The sequence below is a fragment of the Cystoisospora suis genome (assembly GCF_002600585.1).
Source record: "Cystoisospora suis strain Wien I chromosome Unknown contig_1016, whole genome shotgun sequence".
Classification (NCBI taxonomy): Eukaryota; Apicomplexa; class Conoidasida; order Eucoccidiorida; family Sarcocystidae; genus Cystoisospora; species Cystoisospora suis.
The window spans coordinates 929-24,128 of NW_027153817.1; the positions used below are offsets into that span (position 1 = coordinate 929).

The window sequence follows — 23,200 nt, forward strand, 5'->3', positions numbered from 1 at the left end:
ATGCATGCATCTTCATACATACAAGCATGATCATAGACATTCCTACATGAATACACATACGCATATAGACATCCTCATATTTGCATACATGTGTATATATATGCTGCTTCATACACCCCCTGAGCCTCTAGAATAACTGTCAAGATCTTGGCTAGGGGCAAGGTCGATTCTTGAGAAGGAGGAGGAGGAGTAGGAGGAGAAAAATAAGTTAGAAAGAGTTACCTTGCAGTTGAAGGACTGATGAATGATCCCCATACGAGGCCTCGTCAAAATATCCGCAAGGAGCAGCGGCTGCCCGCTTGTGATGACACACGTCAAGCGACACATCTTGTTGGATTGAAGAGAAGAGAACCGAAGACAAGATGAGAAAGAAGAAGGAGAAGAAAAAAGGAAGGTGAAAAGACGAAGAAAGAACCTGACCTGTCTTTGATCTTAATAAGATAGTCACACCCCTCTTCAAGAAGAGGAAAACGGAGAAAAAGAAGAAGAGAGAAAAGAAGAGAGTTGTCTTCTTTCTCGAATTCTCATCATGACCATCCCGTCTCTGTGTGTCTACATTGCAATGTATGTACACATCTTCTTTCTCATGTGGGTATGGGTCTGGATGAAAAGAGAAACCCTTCTACTGAAAGAAGAAAAAAAGAGATTCCCAGATCGTTCAAAGACAAGGAAACAAAGAGAAGAGCTCGAGTTAATCAGAAAGACAAATACACATACTACAGGCAATGTAGATAGGTAGATAGATCGATCGACGAAAGATAGACAGACTAAAGGTAGATAGATAAAAGATACATGAATGTATCTGTCTCTTCTCTCTTCATTGTGGAGACATCAATTGGGCTACTCTCCTTTCCTCATTGCTATTCTACAAGAAAGAATTCTATCATACAATTCCTATTTTAGAAGAGCCCGCACTGCCCGTCAGCCTGATCTTCATCCTTCTTATCTTATCTTTCCCTCTACACTCTTAGCTTCGGAGTGTTCGTTACTTTGTCAAATAAAAAAGGGAGAGAAAAGACTACGATGAAAAAGAAGAAGAAGTTCTTCTTCTCTTCTACATATCACGTTTAACCGAAAGAAGAAGAAGATGACGCCGGCGAAGAAGAAGAAGAGACGAGAGAAGAAAGAGGAAGGGAGAAAGAGACAATGTGAAGCAATTGTACAAAATCGTGTAGTGGCTAGAGAGGAAGAAGACGTTGGAGGAGGTCTACCTGTGTCTTTAAAAATGTCTCTTCTACTAAAGGTCTGGAGAAAAGAGAAAGAAAGAAAAAAGGAAAGAATGAATGGAGAGAGTGTGAGAGAGAATGATGGAGCAAAAATCCTCTTCACTCATAAGAGGGATGTCTGCTTGTGTCGTCAATCTTCATCTATCTTTTTTATTCATCCTACACTTCTTATTCTTCTTGTATCTTCCTCAATCTAGATATCTCCATCCTCTTAATGGTATTTTCCTTCTTTCTCTCGCCCGTTCATTTCCCTATTCTGTTGTTCTATCTATTTCATTGATAAGCGCATGCACTTCTTCCGTTGTTTCTCTCATCTTCACTCCACATCTTCTTTAAGACCTTTCCATTTGCTGTCTTTCTTTTGCAACGCTTTTCTCGATCTCTGAGATGTCCGTCTTTATTCGATCGAAACAATCTTTAGAGAAGTAGATGAATTTTTTTCTTTCCTTTGAATAGGCACATCAGGGAATCTCCTTTCTTTCATCTAAACTTTCCTTTATTTATGATGAGTTATGAGCTCATCTAACAAGATAAACATAAGCCGATCCATGGATCTGTCTCTCTCTGCATATCTATATACATCTCCTCCAAGAAAGAAGAGAAGGAAAGAGAAGAGAAACAAATTCCACCCTAGCCGCGCCTCATACACAAATCTCAAGCGATTCCCTGCTGATAAGCAGATATAGACATACAGCGATGTATATGGGACATACGATGACGAAAACACCTATAGATAGATAGATAGATTAAAGATAGATAGATATATTAACGATGGATACTCAGGGGAGAAGAAAGTGTGAGCCGAACTGCATTCGTTCCTTGGGGAAATGATGAGTGGATCAGAGAGAGAGTCGATAAAGGAGAAGCTTGATCCAGCTCAATCAAAACTCCTCAGGTCGAAAGATTGGATAGCAAATGTCGTTTAAGGTGACAACAAGAAGAATTCATGGAGGAAAGAAAAACCTGGGAACTGTGAGAAGAAAAGAAGAAGTCCAGCTTTTATGCGTTCTTTGAGATTCAAATATCCAGAGAATGAGGGATGTTCATCTGTCTCTCTATAGACATCCATGCAAGGAAGAAGAAAAAGAAGAGAAGACAGATCTTTTTTCTTTCTTGAGTGGACGATGAACGTCACTGACGTGAAAGAAAAGAGGAGATGAAGAATCACCTGCAACTATCTTTATCTAAGAGGTCTTCGAAGACAACTCTTATGCCTGCAGAGTTTGGACGATAGAAAGAGAGAAGAAAAAGCTGCCGAGAAAAAAAAGGAGAAAACATATCATTTGACTGAGCAAGCTGAACAGAAGGGAGGAAAGTTAGTTTGAGATAATGAGTTGAAGACAACGCTAGATGCGAAGAATGAGAACAAAATGGCAAAAAAAATGGAGAAAGATAGCTCGTCTTCTTCTTCTTAATAGAACGAGCTAACGCTTAACGAAAGTGAAGAGAATTGAGGGGCTTCTTTCCTTCTTTCTTAAGAAGTAGGGAGACTTGAGAGAAAGAGGAAAGAAACAGCCAGCGAAACTTTTCATAAGAAAAATCGCAGCACAGAAAGAACTGACGCTTGCGGGAGAGAATGAATGAGAAAGAGGGAGAGAAGAGACACGAGGAAGAAGAAAGGAAGAAAGATGGTGTGGAGAAGGGAAAGAGGGTGACTGACGTGTCTAAAGAGAAGAAAGGTCAAAGAACGAGAGAAAATTACTAGGAAGATGATAAAGAAAGACGAAAGATGAAGAGGATTCTGCCATAATGAATGATAGCTAGATAGCAGGTAGGAGAAAAGAAAGCGGAGGTGATCGAAAGAAAAGAAGGATGGGTTGACAAAGAAATTGTTTGGGGGGCTTGAAGAAGTGGGAATCGCCGAGGTGAACTGCGCCGCTTGTTTTTCTTCTTCTACAAAGATCTTCTTTCCTCTTTCTCTCTATCTTCATGAAACATTCGATCCACTTTAGAGCCTCTCTGCTCCATACAGGTGGTCGCGTTCTGTTGTTGATTGCGGGGAAGGTCTATTAAAGAAGCTTCACTTCTGTTTCGCAGGGTGTCCGAGAAAGCGGGCAGCAGCAGTAGAAAGCAGTAGACATGCACGTCTAGCTAGCTAGCCGAGATGACGCGAGAAAGAGAGAGAAGAGCTCACTCGAATCGACAAGGGAGGAGGGAGGGGGTTTGGAGAAGAGGAGGGTCTGCGGTTACCGACAGCACTTCACGAGGTATGTTGTGTAGAAAAGAAGCAGAGAAAAACATCCATGAAGAGAAAAGACAGAAGGATGAGATTTCAGAGAAAAGAAAAGAGGAGATGAAAGAAGGTTTCACAAACGCATCAGAAGTCTGTAAGGCTTTTAATCCATGGAAAGCGATCAACATGAAAAACGAAGGCGATTGGGTGTACTGATCATATCACGTATCATATATATCACATCAAAAGGAAACTCAAATAAAAATGAAAGAGAAGCAAGGGGGGCTTAGGTGTATGTACAGCTGGTGTGCGTCTGTCTCATCATCATCGTACCTACTAACGGGCATAGCTAGATATCCACATAAACAGATGAGATCTCTGTGACGACGCCCGGGAGGCAGTGAAGCCAATCGTGGATCTTTGCCAGGCTATTCTCTCTCTCTCTACCTTACCCTTTCCTTTCCTGGTGCTTCATGAACAGCTTCGATTCTCAGTTTGAAAAAGAGGCTTTACCATACTGTTGCTATGTATCTTTCTTTCTCTCATTCTCTTTCTTTCGTGTCTCTGTTCCCCCCTCTCTTTCTTCGTAGCCCTCGTGCTAGCTAGTCGCTGTCGGATTACTGTTGTCTAGGAGTGGGCCCCTCTTTCGTTATCAGTACCACAAACCGACGCCACCTCCGAAGAGAGAGAGAACGTTGTTTCTCTCTCTTCTATACTCAGACCTCTTTTCACTCTTAGGAAACATGCAGAGGCCTGAGTAGATCGGTTCGTTGAAAGAAGCAGTCGCAGAAATGTCAGGAGATCTGATGAAGCAAAGAAGCCCAGGTTGACTGATTTGTCGGCTGTCTGTCTGTCTTCTCACTTTCCCTCGAAGATCGAATGTTCTGTCTGTCCGGGCAATTGAACGTGTGAGACTAGGCATCTCGCGATCTCTTCATCTCCAGAGACGCTCCTTCCTTATCGAAGGTTCTCCTCTTCTTGAATACTCGCTTTCTACTCCGACGTTTTCTCGCCCAGTCGTTACTGCTGTCTCTTCATGCCGGCCTTAGCATACAGATGACAGAAATCTATTCAGATAGCTGGACAGATAGATAGATTAGAGATAAATAGATCAAAGATAGATGGATAGATGATAGGTGGATAGATTGATAGATAAATAGATATAGACAGGTAGATCAAATATAGCTGTATCGAAGATGGATAGATTAAAGACAGATAGATTGAAGAGATGTAGATTAAAGATAGATATAGACAGATAGAATAAAGATAGATAGAGATAGATTGAAAATAGATAGGTAGATAATTGGTAGATAGATTGAAAGTAGGTAGATAGGTTAAGGGTCGAGAGACAGGCTAAAGGTAAATAGATAGGTAGATTAATAGGTATAGACTGAGTGCTTCGGATTGTATGTGTTTATTCTGGGAAGAGAATGTAGGAGGAAACTGGTAGAGCACCCGTGATGATCGGTCTCTTTTCTCTGTACATTACTGGTAAGTTTCTGTTCTTTTCTTTCTTCTTCATTTGAATGGATGAATTCTTCTTCCTCTTATAGACATTTTTGCTTTGTTAAGAACCCTTAATCCTTCCTGTCGCGTCTACATGCGAAAGCAAGTCGTGAAAGGAGCGTATTTCGTCCTGTGTAGACACCTCCATATAATTCGCTTGGTCTCCCTTCAACAAGCAAGAAGCATGAGTGTGACCTAACGCAATACTGCGCACATACATACATATATATACATACATACCTATTCCTACATACATCTAAATATTCACCCATACATATTCATATACACCTGCATACTCGTACATACATGCGTATTCATACATATCTCCTTGCATGTAAACCGATCTCCTCTTCCTTTGCTTTAGTACCTTCTCCCTCAGAAAAGAAGAAGCCACACGCAACCCAGGAGAGAAGAAATGCATTTATCCCTCTTGAACTGTAGAGAAGGATCGAGATAGATAGATTGCATTCTTCTTGAGAAGCAACGCGTCTCTCCTCTTCTTTGTGACCTTCTGCTGTTATGCTGAGTGAATTTTGACTTTCTCAGATGGACCAGAAACGTCAGGGAGAAGACTCTTTTCAACACACTCCCGTATAAAATTTCATTCTTCTTTCTCTGATGAATCAAGGGTTGGTCGTCATTGGCCTATTAATCATGAGTAAGAGATAGATAGCTACTTAGGTAGACTCTTGTTTACAGACAGATGAGAGCTTCTTTCTTCACTTCACTCCTCTTCTTCTCAGCTGTGTTGATATACAAATAGAGTGCAAGGGAGGGATATTTGCATACCCTCAGAAAGAAAGATAATTTATGTGTACGCTGGAGATGTAAAGATCCCCACAGGCAAGATGCATCTATGCTCTCCGTGCGCTACAAGCCCGTCCTCCATAGGCATGTATAATGTGCGTATATGGGTATATGAATGTGTGTATGAGTAGATTCGATATGAATCGATTAAAGCTGCAGCCTATCCTTCATCTTCTCCGGTTTAAGCTACCAAAGGTAGGGTGAAGATCTTTTCTTTGAGAGGAGAAACAACTCGACCGAGGGTCTCTCCTTGAATCTTCACTCCCTCTCCTTCTTGGTCAGATATACATCTCCACATACACAGCCTCTCTCTTAACGTTCGCTCTTCCTTGATCTACACGAACATGACCCATGCACCCGTCTTTCTATCTCCCCCTTCTGACGATAGAGCTATCTATCTACCTATCTATCTTTGAATTATCTGCCTACCTAGGCAGACTATCTTTCTTTCTTGCTTTTTAGGTTAACTGCGAGAATCCCCCTCGAAGAATCGATAGCTTTCCTCCCTCTATACTTCTGTGTGTCGATGCTACTACACTACTTCACGTCAAGAGAGATAGACGGAGAAATCTCATTCTTAGAATGGATCTTCTTTTTCTTTCACTTCAATTGAAAAGAAATGTAAATCTGTTCTCTTCTACATAGAGATGTCGTAGACCATCCACCCTGAATACCTAAAAGACATGAATATATACATATATGTATATGAAGATATACGTATACATAGATACATATATATATATATATATACACGACGAGTCGAGTGCTTTTCATGTTTAAGAGAGACAAGAAGTGAGAGGAGACTACGAAGGATGTACATATGAAAGATCAAAAAAACATTCATACATCCCAAGGAGGAGGGAGAATCCCTATTTACTTATTTATCTCATGAGTCTATCTATCTCTCTATCTCTATGAAGATAGTAGACAAACAGGTAAAGATAGACAGATAGACTGAAGAGAGACACAGAGAAAGACAGGACGAGGACGACGAGGAAGGCATAGACGACAAGAGATCCTTGCGATGATCGAAGAAGAATCGCTAGACCAAATCTACAAGAGATCTATCATTTAAGATGCATAAGCTTGACTGATCGGCAGAAAGACGAAAGGAGGAAGAGAAACATAGGAGGAAGATTTCCTCTCAGAATGAAAAAGCATTGATAAGAGAAGAAAGAAAGGAAGACAAGAAATGATGGAGGAGAGAAGAGATTAACTTCCACTACTTTTCCTCTTGAAGACCTAAAACACTTGAGAAGAAAGCGATAGATCAACTCCCCCAGTCTCTCCCTCTCTCCGGTAAAGACCCGTGACGGGAGCTTCAAACGGAAAGCTAGAAGAGAGAAGAAGATAGAGAGAGAAGGAGAAGAACAAGAAGAGATTCTTCTTCTGCGTGATCCACTTGACTCTTGTCATCATCCTCATCATGATCATTACTGTCGCTCCTCTCATTCTTTACGTTCTAGAATCTCTTCTGTCTTGTTTCGTTTTAGATACTCCAGAACGTGAGATACACTTCGACAGCCTTCTTATCTCTGCGGAAAGATCATGAAGAAAAAGAACACAAAAAACATCGTAGTAGTCCACATTCATCCTCAAAGAAGAAGTGAAAGAGATAGACAACACCTTGATTGAATATATGAGTTACTGCATGCATGCACGCATGCGCGTCTCGATCATCGAGAAGCTCCTTGTTTTTGTAAGTATGAAATGTGACTGCACTGGAGAGGCTAATGAAGAAAAAAGAGAGAGAGAGAGAAGATGACGGTCGGGAGAAGACTGCTAAACCGACTTTGCCCTTGAATGAGAGACAAGAAAAGAAAAGCTACTACTGCTGTGCTTTCTTCATAGGAATGCATCTCTCTCTCTCTCTCCTTATGTGTATATGTCTACATACAGAGATCACATAGCAACGTCGTCGTCGTCTTTTCTTGTTCGCTTGTCTATATAGATACACCGACGAAGACTAAAAGTAGATAGGCCTGTACCTCAACTAGATGTATAGATACAGAGATATAGATGTCTATAGATAGGTATTGAAGAAGCAGAAGAAGACATACTTAGTCAGGATATGTGTAGGGGAGACAGAGAGAGCAGTGAGAGAAGAGATGTCTATGAATGAGGAAGAAGATGAAGAAAGCAAGAGAAGATCTACCTAAGAGATACTAAGTAATCTAGTTCTCCATCTATAAAAAAGAAAGAAGAGACAAATACCATCCGCCTCCCTGAACCACCCCTCCTATCTTTGTTTTCAAGTGCACTTTCTTGCCCCTCTTCTTCTTCTTCTTTTTCTTCATTTTACTCCAATAAGAAGAAAGCGATGAGAAGAAAGAAGAAGCCAAAGAGGAGAGCTCATAGAACAGAGAGAGGGAGAGAAGAAGGAAAGCCTTACTGATCATCCTGGTTTGTCAAACTCCATTTGGTGTGATGAGGTATAAAGAACATGCCGCCTTCATCCAGACAACCTTCCTCCTCTTCCTCTTCTCCTTTCTCATCTTTCTTTCGTATCTTCTTCACTACTAGACTCTTTCCAGATGTAACTACGCCATACTGCGCATTTTGGCAAGAAACGCAAGACACAAACAAGCAGAAAATGAAACGACTCACAGAAAAAGAAATTCCTCCAAAGAACACAAAAGAGAGAAAAAAAAGAAACACTCCTTCTTCCTCTACTTCCTACTACGCTTCGTTTTTCATCGATCTCCAATCCATCTATCTATCTATCTATCTATGAGGAGGAGGAGATGGAGACCATCTCTCTCAGCTCAAGGAGATAGTAGGAAGGAGTCAGTTAAGGAAGAAGTGATATGCATCATGAGACTAATAGGGAACGGAGGAAGGTCAGATAAGAAGAGAAGATCAAGAAGCATGAAGACGGAGATCGAATGACCTATCTTAATCTTTGACATACACTCGGTGTATGCAAAGTGAGTGACTGGCAAATCTTCTTCGATCCTTGCAAGTAACTCCTCACACACTCTCCCTCTCTCTTTCTTAGATATCTTTACTCAACTAGTCCACGTACACTCAATCATTAAGTCTATTAAACAGAATGATAGATCGATTGAAGATAGATACACAGATAGGTAGAAAAAGATAAATGTGAGCCTGAGAAGTGGTTAATGAGAGGAACATCTCTAGCTATTTGGACGCAGATGAGATAAAATGATTGATTGACGAATGAGCTCATTTAAACGCCACATTTATAACCCCTTTGAAGGAAAAAGAAAGAAAATGAGGGAAGAAAGAAAGCGAAAAGTGATGGATGGCTTGATCATTTCTTACATGCACGTAAGGCCCGCTGTCGACAAGAGGTTTTTTCTCTCCATAGGCGATGCGTAAAAGTACGGAATGACTTCCTTCACATCTACTCACTAGAGCCGTCTATACAACAAAGAAAGAAAGAAAGAAAACAAAAGAAAGAAAAAAAAAAGGAAAGAAAGAAAAGCATTCAGCGAGTGACATAAACCTCAGCGGATTCAAAGAGAGACAAACACCACAAACTCAAACCATCGATACAGGGGGAAATTAAACGCTACATATCTGCAGTCATATTATTGCAAGCAGCATATCAACATATACATCTATATATATATATATATACATGGACTTAGATGTAAAGACAAAGAAGAGGAGAGACAGGGAGAGAGCGAAACACAGAAATCTCTCTATACACATATAGAGGAAGGGTAACGGGGGGATATATACAGAGAGAGATTTTGAGAGTGAGAGGTCGATTGAGGTATGAGTATAGACAGAGAGATCTAGACAACACAGACAGCAGCATTATAGCTTCTTGAAGCCACACCTGACTAATCTGATATGAGTAGTTTGATTCGGGAGAGAAATGAAGAAGAAAAACAAAAAGAAAGAGAAGAGCTCCTGTAGCTAGGTACAACACGACACACATCTACATAGATAGATACATATATGCATATGTATAGATATCAAGCTACGCCGCATGGCCGAGCATCACCATCCCTCATTTCGAACACTGTCTATACAAACATACATACATATACATATATACATATATATACCTGTATGCATCTACTCGATCAATATGATAATAGGGAAAGTGTAGATGTGTTGTCCTTCCTCCTGTTGGTCTTTTTCTTTTCTTTACTTTTTCTTACCTGTAGAGTACCTTGGGAATTGGCGTACATCCAGAACCACTCTTGCGGTAGAGTTATCGCCTCTATTTGTTGAAGACACCAAGGACACACAAGAAAAAGATGAAAAGAGAGAGAAAGAAAGAAAGAAAGAGAGGTAAGAGAAGAACGAAGGAAAAACAAAAGAAAGAAAGAGAGGACAGCTCAACGGAGAAGAGAAAGACATTAGAACACAAAAGAAGAAGAGAAACAGGGTCGATAGATGGGGATAAACAACAAGGCGATAGACCAGGGTTGCCGTGAAGAAAGATTGAATGAAGAAGAAATCTCTTCTTATCATGATGAATATCCCCCCCTGATTCCTATCTATCTAGTATTATTATGATATTACCATTCATCTTCTCACTTTACACTGCCTTATAGCATAGTCTACCTGCTTGTGTATCTGCCTATCTATCTATCTAGACCGAGGTCATCGATCCGTAGACGATATAGTAGGGATCTCATGTGCAGACCTCTCACCATCAATTGACACTCATCTGTCTATCTAGCTACCTAGCTGGTTCGTGGCTAGCTCGCTGGCTAGCTAGGTATCATCGCGGGGTGAGACTATTTGTTTTTCTTCCTGTCCCTGTGTGCTGAGATGGCTAAGGAGAGAAGAAGTTTAGTGAAGAGAGACGTAGGTGTCTATGTCGTTTCTCTTCTGACGTCTCTATGTGTGAAAGCACATGAAGTAAAGAGGGGAAAAAGAAGAGAAGAGATCATAGCAAAGGAAAGACAAGAAGACAAGAGACAAGAATCGAAAAGAGAAGTCTTCAATGCTATCAAGACAGATGATGACTGAGAGAAACAACTTGTGAGAATAGAGAGAAGAACCGAGCACTCCTATTGCCAAGAAGTGAGGTGACGGAAGGAGAGGCATACGACAACTTCTCATCATGTGAAACATAGGAAAAGAAAACGCTTAGAGAGAGAAAGAGAGAGAGGTAAGGAGAGCTTGCATGGAGAACTCTGCGGCTTCGAGATATCTTGCGAAGAGAAAGAGAGAGGAGAATGAAAGTGAGAGAGAGACGGACCAACTAGGATATTATGCCTGCATGCTACTAGGTTTCAAGCGTATGCGTCTGATGAAAAAGAAGACGAAGGATTAGCTACTTCACATCTCTCTCTCTCTATCTTTCTATCTCTATTTGTATATAGATTATGTAGATAGATAGATATAATCAAGATAGATAGATAGATATGCATATGTATGTATGGACGTACTGTATCTGAAGATTCTTTTTGTCCCATCCTTTTCATCTTCATATGTGATACTTGTGAGATCTTGTTCTTTTAAACTCTTCTGCCTAACTCCCTCTTCTTCCCTTTCTTGTTCTTCTTCTCGTCGTTCATCCCCTAAGCCTTCTTCCTCTCCTTTCTTCTTCTCTTTACTTTCTTCTACACTCCCCTCGACACCTTCAGATAGGGCAGATGGGAGACGGGCATCGTGAGAGCTCCTTCGGCTGTCGTCTTCTTCTTCCGCGTGAAAGAGAGGGGAATCATGAAGACTTTCTTGGCCCCGTTTCTTTTCATTCGAGCTTTCTTGATCTTCTTTGTCAGATGTCTCTTTCTCACTATCTTCTGTTACAATTCTTCTGCTTCTACTCTTTTTCATCTCCTTCTTCATTTCTTCCTCTTCCTCTCTCGGTTTAACTTCGCCTTCTCTAACTTTCTGTTTCTTGGAGTTGTTCCTCTTGTCGTCATCGGCATGATCCTTATCTTCTCCTTCTTCTTCCCCTTTCTTCTCCCCCCTTCTTCTCTTCTTCTCTCTCTCTTTCTCTTTTCTTCCCTTTGCTTCTTCTCCTCTCTTTCCTTTCTCACGTCTCCTACTTCCACTGCCACTACTCTCATGACTCCTCTTATGACTTGAACTTCTTGCTCTTCTTCCTTCCGTGTCCGCCTTAGGTTCTTCTTCTTCTCCTCCGTCCTGATCTCTTAACGCTAAGAGTTTCTTTCCCCGAGAAGAAGAAGAAGAAAGCTCTTCATTCTTTTTCTTCCCACCACTTCTTCTCTTCCTTCCACCTCCCTCTTCCTGTTCTTCTTCTTCTTCTCTCTCATACTTATCAGCGTCATCTTCCTCTTTGTTTCTCTCACTCCTCCTCCTACTACTACTATTGACGTGTGAGAGAGCTTTCCGAGGAGACTGTAGATTCAAATAATGTTGTTTTAACTTATCTCTTTCATCGACGGCCAGTTCAAGTAACTTGCCGTTCCTTAGTAATTGCTGACGTTTCTTCTGCTGCTTCTTTCCCGCTATGAAAAGACTTAAGACTCCATCCACAGTGACGTCGCATGCAACGGTTCGTAAAGCATTCTGATTTACACATCTCTGTACACCGACCAAGCCCCAGGTCCCATCTACTGGCGAGTAGCCGTACTTTGGACATTCCCCTAGCCATGACTTCAAAGGTGGAAGTCTCTTACGCCGAGGGTATCTTCTATTAGGTTGTTGCTGTAGTTCCTCTTTACTAGGATTCTCTTCATCTTCTTCAGCCTCTTCATGGATTCGTTCAAGCGGGAATCCATCGACATGAGCTTCTTCTCCTTCTTCTCGATCACCTATGAAAGAAGAAGAAGAGGAAGAGGATCCTTGACGATGTCTACTCGATCTGTCCTTGTCTCTATAGTCTTCTTCTTCTTCATCTTCATCCTGATTCGTCACAAGACGTTCCTCGACAAGCCTTGAACCGAGAGTTATGACAGGAAGTCGCACAGTAGCTGTCGGCCTTCTACTACTAGCACTAGCACTACTGCCTTTTCCGTGTGCTAGGAGGGGCAACATCTCATTCTTCTTTCTTCTCTCTTCTTTCGTGCTCTTCGACACAAGGGCCGATGATGCATGAGAGTAGTCAGGAGATGAAGGGGGAGAAGTCTGGATACCTCTCTGAACAGAGCTGACGATATACGGAGATCGGACTGAAGTTTCTTCATGAGCTTGATGGACGTTCATCCGAGAAGAAGAAGAAGAAGAATGAGGCGATAAAGGACGTGTCGGAGTAGAGCATGCAGGTGGAGGTAGAGCAGGAGGAGCAGAAGAAAAAGAAGAAGGGAGAGGTAAGAGAAGAGAAGATGAAGAGAGAGGAGATGAAGATGGTGTCGTAGTGGATATCGGGGGATGTGTAGAAGGGAGAGGAAGGAAGGAAGAAGGTAAAGGGTGAGAAGAAGAAGAAGAAGCTGTTTCATTCATTTGATCTGAATGACTTTCCTTATCAGTATTTTCATCTTGTCGGTGTTCTGAATCTTCTTCAGGAGTTCTTCTCTTCTCTCTGTCTTTCGATTCTTCATTTCCATCACTTCTATCTCCCTCTCTCAGGTTCTTCTTTTGTATCTCTTCGTCCTCTTCTCCTCCTCCTCCCTGTGGATCTTTCTCTTCATCTTCTTTCCTATCTCCTTCATTTACACCTCCGAAAGAGCTATCGAAGAATTCGCCTGTGTCATGGAAATCCTGATCATCCTGGTAAGAGAAATCGTTGCATGCATCTGCGACAAGCACATCGTTTCTTGAAGTAACATTGTCATCTTCATTCTTCTTATTCTTATCATCACCTAACGAAGAGGAGGAAGAAGAAGAATCTCCGACTGAACTTCTTTTCTCTTTCTCTCCGCTTTCTTGGTTTCCATCCATCCCCCTCGCATAATCCAAAGAGGAAGAAATCTTATTCTTCTCCTCATCCGGAGCCCCCGTGTGGCTTGGAGTTTCCTCTTCGATGTTTTCATGTGTCCTCTTCTCCATTTCTTTTGCTTTCTTCTCTCTATTCTTCTCGAGTCTATCATGGTCATCCGCTTCACCTTGATAAGCGACCTCTTTACCTTCCTTATCAGGAGAAGAAGAAAGAGGAATCTGCTGTAACGACGACGACTCTACTTCACGTTGTATAGAAAGAATGCTTGTTAAGGAAGACTTGAGACGAAGGTTGTCATGATGAGACAGACCGTCTTTGGAGGATGAGAGATCCCCGTCGAGATGATGTGTTCTCTTGAAAGAATGAGAGTCTTTCTTCTTCGATGATGGAAGTTTCTGGGGGGGAGATAAGAGAAGACTGTCTTTTCTTGTTAAGTATTCATCTAAAGAAGATGCATCAGATATATTACTTCCGTTCCAGCGATCAAGTGATTCTTCTCTCTCACTCTCTTCTTCTTCTTCTTCTCTCCCTGGGAATGGTCGCTTCTCAGAAGAGAGTCTTCTTCTATCATTGATAGGGTCTTGAGAATCTACTCTATCTCCTCTCTCTTCAGCTGTTGAGACCTCATCGGCAGGTGGATGAAGTGTACGTACACCATGATCTTCCCGTCCAACGACTCTTTCTTCAAGACTCGTCGTGGTTTGCTGAAGAATCTCTACTTCCTCATGTTCTCCTACGATGTGTCTTCTCTCTTGGGACTTCTCTTCTCTCTCTATTCTCTGAGAAGGTGATGAAGAAAAAGGAGAAGAGAAAAAAACTTCATTATTGTTAACATGGAGATAAGAATCAACGTGAGCGTCGTCTTGTGATACAAGTCCCTGCGGGACAGTTTGTTTGGTCATGTGAGGTGTATGTACACCTGAAGTGAGACGATGAAGTTGGTTCTCTTCCGGAGAATGTTGAGAGTAAGTAAAACGAGATTCATCATCACGATTTCCCTCCTCTCCTTCTTCACGAAGTGTACGGTTCTCATCCTTCTTTCTCATGTTTTCTTCTGATGCCTTCTTTCTTCTCTTGGTCTCGTCGACTGTCTCCCCTTCTTGCTTGTCGATGAAGGATGATCTACGGGAAGAACTCCTCTCTCTGCCCCCTTGGCTCTCTTTCCTTTTCGTTATGTCAACAGAACTTCTTCTGCTGCTTTCTCTACTTTCTCTTCCTCTATCTTCACCTCTTCTTCTCATTTCCTCTCTGTCTTGGTGTGAAGGTCTCCTGCTACCTCGCATAACCCTCACGTCTTCTTCCGCATGCACTTCTCTGAATGGGACAGAAGGAAAGGTAGAATAAGAATGACGAGAGGAGATTGAAGAATCTCTTTTATCCCTTCTCTTCTCATTCCCATCAGGAGGATCCTCTTGATAATGATCTTCTGCCCTTCTCTCTTCGCTTGCTGTGTGTCTTCTTGACGGTCTAGAAGCATCTTTGCCTCTTGTGGAAGAATCAGGCTCAGGCGACACGGAAGACAAATCTTCATCTGTTCTTCCTCTTTCGTCTCCTTCAAGATCTCTTTCATCTCTTCCTTTTCCCCTTCTCTTTCTTCTTGCCTCTTCTCTATCCTTGCTGACAAGCTCCTCTTCTTCTCCAATAGAAGACGTCGATGTAAGAGATTGACGTGAGATCGTAGTAGTGTGTATCTTCTCCGAGCTTTTCGTCTCTTCTCTACGTTGTCTGCCTCCCTTCCGTAGCATAGAATCCGCTTCACTCCTTCTTTCTCGAGAATTTGCTTTCTCAAGATCTAGACGACCCGCCGTCTCCATCTTTCCTTCTGTACCTCTTCCTCTTGTATCTGCAGAACTAAAAGAGAAAGAAGATGGACTCGCCGTTAAAGATTGAGAAACTCTTTCAGGTCCGTCTTCCTCTTCTTTATCATCTCTCCTAGCATCGCGAAGATGACCTCGCCGAGGTGAACACGTAGGACAGAAAGAGGATGAGAAAGGAGAAGAACCAGACACATTCGAGTGATGATTCCTTGGAGAAGCTGATGAAATGACCCCCGCAAAAGTAGACATGAGTCGCTTGTTATGGCTAGCTAACTCTCTTCGCCTCCATCCACGGCTAGCTGTTGCCGCAGCGACAAGTTCGCCAACAATTTGACGAGCCGAGGAAGAAGAAATGACAGATGAAGGAGAGAAAAGAAAAGAATCGGAGACAGAACGATGTCGAGAAGCAACGGTAGGACTGTTAGCCATAGGTCGAGATCTAGACCATCGATACTTTTCTACATTATTATCATGAGTGAGCTGACGATGGTCAGAATGACTTAGCAACACCTTCTCTCTCTTTCTCTCTTCATCATGACCATCACTATGTCTGTCTCCTTCTTCTTCTTCTATTCTTCTTCCCTCTTCGCCTCTCTCCTCCTTTTCCTCTTTCTCTTCCCCTCTTGGTCTAGGGTCATCTTCGCTTGATCTTCTATCACCGACCCCTGCTACTAATAAAGGCAGCCGATGAAATGGACCTAGATTCTCTTCCTCTTTCTCTCCTCTCAGTCCCATTCCTGACACTTTATTCGCATTTCCATGAGGCACCAAAGATCGCCGAGACCGAAGAACCGAAGAAGAAGAAGCAGAGGCATGCAGGATTGTCCGTTCATAAGAAGAAGAAAGACTTTCTTCACCCCCCCTTTTTTGCTTCGAAGTCGAAGAGAAAAGCAAGCTTCCATCTTCCTCCTGTCCTTTACTCTCCTTCCTATTCCCCACGCCATGTGAAGAAGATGCGGAAGAAGAAGATTCTTGTTGTGTTATGGGGACGTCTTCTTCTCTTGTTCTCTGCATGAGAGAATGAGAATCGGTTGTATTTCGTTGCGATGGAGAGAGAGAAGAAGTAAGGGGGGATGAGATTTCATTGATAAAGAAATGCCGCTGAAGAGAATGTGTAGTTGGGGAGTTCAAAAGCTGAGAAGTAGACAACGGTCTTGTGCGAAGAGGAGATGAAGAAGAAGAAAGGATTCTTCTCTCGTTGTTAGAGGATTCATAAAACGATGGCGAAGGGGATGCATGAGAAAGATCGACCGTGGAATGAGCTCCAGGGAGAAGAATCTTCTCTCCCTCATGTTTCTTTATTGGAGAGGAGGAAGAAGAAGACGGTGAAGAAGAAAGAGAAGATGAGGTAGGAAGATAACGACGATCATCATCGACAGACGAGATGGGCTGAGAATCACAAATAACTGGAGCTGAAAGAAAGAAAAGAAGAGAAAGAAAAAGGAAGGAAAGACAGAAAATTGTCCAAAGTAGAAGGAAGAGAGATAGAGAGAGAGAAAGACTTTCAACGGAGGGGAAATACTGTATGTGTTGGTGTATGAGTAGGATCGTCGGAATAGCAGAAGTCGCCTTGTAGCCCCCCGATGTGGCGGTTTCTCCAGAAAAGAAAAGGGAGCACAGGAGAGATAGATGCATGTTGTCTACACTTATATGAATGGGGGATCTGAAACACCTCCATCATCGTCAACTGACGCTCTTCTTGATTCTGTTTGTACATACACCTCAAAATATCTTCTACTGAATCCTACGTAGATATATGCATAGATAAAAGAACACGAAAGGAAGAAGACAGACAACTCCATCTACACCTTTCATCAATCAGCACCCCCGGCCGTATAGATACAGAGACACATGTGTATCTATACACACACCTCTCTTGTTCACCGATCTCTCTACCCGCACATAGATAGACATATACATTTATATATAGATAGATAGATAGATAGAACCATCTATACGTTCCCCAGATACAGATAAGCACATGTATACATAGAGAGAGACAGATATTTCTACATACAGGAATGTTATCTACCTGTCTCTGTTTACATACATATGTATATATATATATATATGTATATCTATCTTTTATACGTATCCCTCTCCCTTGCACATCCCCTCATCATCTTGATCATCTATCATACTTACCGCTTTTGCTTCGTTTAAGATCTCGATCAAGACGTAATTGTACAGAAGGACGGCTGCGAGTTTTATGAAGAGCACCTAAGGTGATAGGAGTGCGAGCATGCACATCTCGAAGCGGAGGTTCAGCTGGTCTTCCTAGCTGCGGCGCCATCGTCTGTTGAAGAAAAAGATTTTTTTCACATAGCCAAGAAGAGGAAAAGAAATGACAGGAAATGAGAAGAGGAAGAGGAGAAATACGACGAGAAGAGGAGGAGAAAGAAGCGAAAGTCGTCCATTCATTCATTTATTCATTCAGAAATAGAATGGTAATCTCCATCTGGGCTCATAGAGACATGTGAAACAGGTCATAGACATCTTCTCCTCTGAAATGTGAAGAAAGAAATACATCTCTCACCTTCTCTTCCTCGGAAATTCGCATAGCACAAAAGCTCCTTCTTCACCTCCCCCAATCCCAGCTACAACTGTTCCTCTCGATCAAACAAAGAAGAGCCTTTTCCTAAGCCGTCTCTAGTTGTTTAGCTCCTTCTCTCCCTCTCTACGGAAGCTTCAGACGTCTCTCTTACTTCAATCCAGAGAGACGAGGGGTGAGAAACTTCCAACGGAGACACCTGAGACGTTCCCACCCCTACCATACACTCGAAGGTCACATACACTGATGAAGCTAGAGCATCCGACGGAGAGCTCATCTTCAGTTCACGTATAGAGTTGAACAGAGATACACACGGACGAGATAGGCAAGAGAAAGAGAAAGAGATATACAGATCGACCCGGTAGACAGAGCGGAAAGACTGAAGTGTTTGTAATCTATCTATCTATCTGTGTGGCTCGTTATCTAAGACCAGATGAAGAGGGTGGAGAGTCACTTACCACATGAACATATGGTAGATTGGATGTGTCTTCAAGTCTTCTTGTTGATACTTCTATGCTGTCTAGAGAAGTATCTGCTGTACACTCGATGTGTTTATCCGAATCTCTCGTAGAGGACGGAGCAGCAGGTAAGTCGACTGTTGAAGAGAGATTCTCCGAAGCATTGCCATCACCATCCTGCAGAGAAGAAGACTTGATCTTGTCTTTCTCTTCTCTTTGATCTTCCCTTCTCTTCTCTTCATTCTCCATGGGGGACTCATCGTCTTGCTTGTCTTTCGAAGCAGCGCTATCAAGATGCTCTTCTTCTTCGTCAGAAGAGGAGGACTCCAGAAGAGCATCGAGGTACTTCTCAGGGGAATCCCTAGGTGATAGATCACCCTCTCTCAATCTCCGATGAGAAAGAGGAGATGAATGAGGAGATGACGTGTGTTGTTGCTCTTCTTCCTCCTCCTCTTCCTCCTCCGAAGAAGAAGACGATGAAATTTCTTCGATCATTCTGTCTAATTCATCATCCTCATCATCATTAGGGTGATGTTCTTCATCCTGTATCGATGCTCCTCCTTTTAAACCGCTTTCTCCTAACCGATCTTCTTCTCTCTTTCGACCTCCTCCTTTCTCTCCTTGTTCACCCCTGTCGTCCTTTCTCGATTGCTCTCTTCCCCCCGTCGTCTCTCCGTCATATCGACTTAGTTCTCCTTCTCTAGATCTTCCTCTTCTTTCTCTTCCATCATCACCTCTTATTTCTCTCTCTCTCCTCTCCACAACTTCTCCTTCTTTTTCCTCTCGGCCTCCCTTGCCATCTCTTCTATGAACTTGGTCTGTCTCGGCTTCTGTCTCGCCATGCCGTCTCCTCGAGGGAGACTTCATGAGCGACACGTCAGGAGAGGTCGTCATAGAAGAGTTCGCCTCCTCTTTCAAAGAATTCATTCTAGGAGGGAACTTGCCTTGAAGTAATAAGCGAGCAACTTGGTCACTTGTCACAGCGAAGTGAGATGTTAGAGACATTTGCCGACTAAAAGCTCTCCATCCTTTTGGCCCTAGACGTAACTGCCACTTCCATTGATTTGGCGCGATTTCTGTGAACTCAGAGCGTCGTTTCTCATCGACAACGAGACTTGTAATTGCTGCAGAAGACGCCGAACTCTTTGAATCACTAAGGCGCGGAGATAGAACCAAAACGTCAGTCTCTTTATCACGACGCCCAGCAGCAACTCCCGATGACGAAGAAGGCACAAAGACACCCCTCGAAGAAGAAGGGGGAGAAAGGAGAGGAGAGGGAGGTAAAGACGGTCCTTGCTGTTGTCGTCGGGAAGGATTGGGGAAAGAGGAGGAGTTTATCGGAATGGAAGATGAGGAGGATGATGAGGATAGAACTTCTGGGTGAGAAGCGGAAACATGATGTTCTTGAGAGACATTCATAGGAGATGGATTTCTATGGGTATGAGAAGAAGGAGAAGTAGATGAAGAAGAAAGGAGACGATTAGAGGAAAAAGAAAGAAGATGGGCCGCCGGATGGTTGTGAGAAGGGACTGACGTGGTCAGACCAGGAGAGAATCCTGCCTGTGGAGGAGGAAAAGTTTCGAGAGAGTAAGAAGGAGGAAGACAAGAAGACTCAGAAGACGAAGGATGGGATGGTGAACGAGGTGTTTTAACAGATGAGCGCTGATATACAGAGCTTGAAAGCGGCGGGGAATGATGCCGAGAAGATGACTGGAGGGGTACGTTATGAGAGATTGAGGTATGGCCTTGCTTGGTAGGAAGATGATCATACGCAGCATGCTGCCCACTTGAAGAAAAGGACTGTATGGACTGTCGATCTTGAACAGCGCTTGACGAAGGTGCAGTAAGGGAATTCGGAAGTGAAGAAGGCATAGCCATAGAAGAAGAAGACGATGATGAAGGAGTTTCTGTAGTAACAGAACGAGGAAATAGACGAGGAAAAGAGGAGACTTGCCAGGGATTTGAGCTACTGCTACTACTACTACTTGAAGTCTGCTTATTAGGCGATGACGATGGAGAGATATAACGTACAGATGACGGGCTGTGGAGTCTTCCTCCTCCTCCTATATCACCTGCGTTTGTTGTTGTTCTTCTCGACCTTTCTTCTTCTCTTCCGCGTCCCTGAAGCAAGTTGAGAGTCTGGATGGAAGAAGACATAAGATCCGCATGAGTGGATGAAGAGGGGGCCGCTGAATGCATTCGCCCTCTCTCATCAGACAGTTGAGAATCTCCGGCCAAAACACCCCGACGGTCGTCTTCTTGTTGCTGACCTCCCCCCCCTCTCCTGTCTTGAGCATTCGCGGATAGAGGTCTGAAAGAAGAGACAGTCCCCCAGTGAGGAGAGACATACGTACTTCCACCACCATCGCCTGCTGACAAGACAAGATTCCCAGAATCTTCAGTCTGGGCCTTATCATTGGGGTGTAGATACACCTGAGATGACGAAGAGGAAGTAAACAGGCGCGGAGAAAAACGAGGAGCTGTCCGATCTTCTCCAACAGCAGAAGATAGTGCAGAAGTTGTAACCTGGCGAGTCTTTTTTCGTCTTAGAGGACTTGCTATGATCACTGGCACAACTTCGCTTATACTTGATCGATGAAGTGTATCCGGAGACACTGCATAAGGAAACTGAAGAGCAGGTGAAGAGTGTTTCTGAGGAGACAAGAAAACAGATTCAGAAGGAAAATGAGAATCCTTCTGAACAGCCTTAGTGCTAGATGACGAAGTAAGTGGAGATGTAACTTCAGATGACATGCCGCTCTGATGGACTCCATACATCCCTTCCCCCCTTCTCCCTTCACCTGACACCACTAAAGAACTTGATCCGCCTATATTCCCGGGTATGACTCTGCCTACTCCTGTAGGCTGATGATTACGCGAAGAAGCAAGAGACTCCCCAGATGAAGAGGAGGCGCCCGATCGAAAAGACAAGACTCCACTGGCAGGGGCGTGACAGGGGTAATTAGACGAATAGGAAAAAGGGACACTAGTGCTACTAGAAGAAGAGGAGGAGGAAGACGAAGAAGCACGGTGAGATGGAGACATAGAAGCAGAAGAAGAACTCCGGTCGTTTCTGCTGGAATTTGGCTGCGGAGAAAGCCGGATGTCCCCTCTCCCTCTTTGTAGAAGAGATCGTGGAGAAGTATCGGAAGAATGATAAACAAATCCACTTGGATTGATGACGCTTTTAGTTCCAGAAGAACGTCCCCCCCCAGAGAGAGGGAGACGTTCATAGGTGGAGGGTATCGACATGATCGTGACCGCGGGTAGACGCCACATACATCCGATTGAACTAGTACCCCTCCCCGTTTCTTCCCTAGAGGGAAGAATGCATGGAGAGGATGGTACCTCAACGACTTCTACATGTAGATCTCCTTCACACAGACGGCAGCATGAAGCTGGGAGAGGGGAGATTCGGCACAGAAAGTCTAGACAGACGCGGACGAAGGACGATACACGCTCTCATCATCCTGAGAGATGGAAACAACACTACTATCGAAAATACATCCGTCTAGGATCTAGGAAGACACTCGGGGAAAGAGGAGAGAAAGAAAATCTCGTAACAAGACGCCTTCCGTTCATTCATGATGCCGCCTAAGCTCTTTTCCTCGGGAGAACGGGAACGCCAAAACCAGCGACAGAGGCAACGCCTGCGAACAAACGAAACGACGGAAAAGAGAAAAGACACTTAAGAACCGAGGAGATGGGGGTCACAGGTAGAGAAGTGTTCGGGAAAAGAAAGATTCTTGGAGAGAAGAGACGCCGGATTCCAATCACAGACGGAAAAAAAACCACAAATGGATGGAAAAGAGCGAACGAAGCAGAAGAGATGTGGAATCGGGTACTTTTTTTCTCGAGACGCGAGAAAGAAACACACGGAATGACGGGATGGAGCGGCGGAGTTGAGAAAAGAAACGGGGAGAGAATCGCAAGGACGATTCCAGCACCCGCCAAGGAGATGAATGAAGCATTCGAGTGACCCGACACCTTAGTTGGAAAGACAAAGATTCCCCTATTTCGTGAACGAAGTGGATTTGAGAGTTTCCTTCGGAATAATCATGCGGAAAAAAAAAAAACGGCTTCTACATGGAACGGGAGAAGATGCCGGGGAGCTTCTAAGTCATTGAGAGCCGTGACAGCATCCCTTTCAAAGAGGGACAGGAGGGAGGTGTCGTGATATGTGGCTAGACAGGATCTCATTCGGTGATAGAAACACGGGTAGGAGTGAGAAACGTACCCTCCATGCGATGATCTAGACCGTGGAAAAATAGCAGGAAAACGACAGCATGCAGAAAAAGGACAATAAGATAGGGAGGGAAAAGGGAGAGGGAAATTCACGCAGACACACACACACGCCCAGTCCGGTCAGAAGAGAAGCAGCGCGTGGTGCGCACATCGCACTTGCTTCGGCTGGCCCAGCCGTAGATTTCAAACTACCTTCTTGGGTCTTTTCTTTTCTCCTCTTTCGTTTCTATGGTTTAAACGGTTGTTGTGTGGTTAGCTATGAATTCTGGTGCTGCTTACTGAGCATCTTTCCAGATGGCTGTACGCCTTCCACGACAGCCTGAATGCTGCCCGGGGTCCTGAGCGGGACAGCATTTCCCAGATCATGAAGAATGCTGTGCCAGTATGACCCAGTCAACTTCGACACACTGGTAAAGAAGAAATGTGACGGCTGCGATCCTGTAGAAGAACTGGTGTAGGGGTCAGCAGTTTGGGCCTGTCTGAATGCAATGCTCCTCTCTCACCTCCGGTATCTGGACGGTAACAGGTGGTTCGGAGCGTCCGCATTTCACCCTCCAGCCGAAGCTAGTGAGAGTCCCATCTTTCGACACCCTAAAAGATGGCAGAGCTACACCTACTTCTTCGCTGACTGGCAAATCGT

At 43.5% G+C, this 23,200-nt stretch overlaps 3 protein-coding genes across 3 annotated transcripts; all 3 read right to left on the reverse strand.

Moving 5' to 3' along the window:
• Positions 1 to 221: 221 nt before the first annotated feature.
• CSUI_002386 (wd g-beta repeat-containing protein) lies at positions 222 to 1,021 on the reverse strand (the record flags this gene model as incomplete). The annotated part of the gene is made up of 1 exon (XM_068062588.1): positions 222 to 1,021. A coding segment is annotated over exon 1 (105 nt), but the record flags the coding sequence as incomplete, so codon positions are not given.
• A 96-nt stretch (positions 1,022 to 1,117) lies between these two features.
• CSUI_002387 (uncharacterized protein) lies at positions 1,118 to 3,246 on the reverse strand. The gene has a single exon (XM_068062589.1). It carries the CDS (start codon positions 3,155 to 3,157, stop codon positions 2,987 to 2,989), a length of 171 nt encoding a protein of 56 aa, XP_067925429.1. The 5' UTR covers positions 3,158 to 3,246; the 3' UTR covers positions 1,118 to 2,986.
• Positions 3,247 to 6,464: 3,218 nt separating this feature from the next.
• CSUI_002388 (uncharacterized protein) lies at positions 6,465 to 22,548 on the reverse strand. Its single transcript, XM_068062590.1, has 7 exons — positions 18,316 to 22,548; positions 17,452 to 17,602; positions 11,091 to 16,718; positions 9,849 to 9,910; positions 8,998 to 9,096; positions 8,105 to 8,262; positions 6,465 to 7,247 (listed from the first exon to the last, which is right to left on the reverse strand). Exons 1-7 carry the CDS (start codon positions 21,592 to 21,594, stop codon positions 7,202 to 7,204), a joined length of 9,423 nt encoding a protein of 3,140 aa, XP_067925430.1. The 5' UTR covers positions 21,595 to 22,548; the 3' UTR covers positions 6,465 to 7,201.
• Between the last annotated feature and the right edge of the window lie 652 nt (positions 22,549 to 23,200).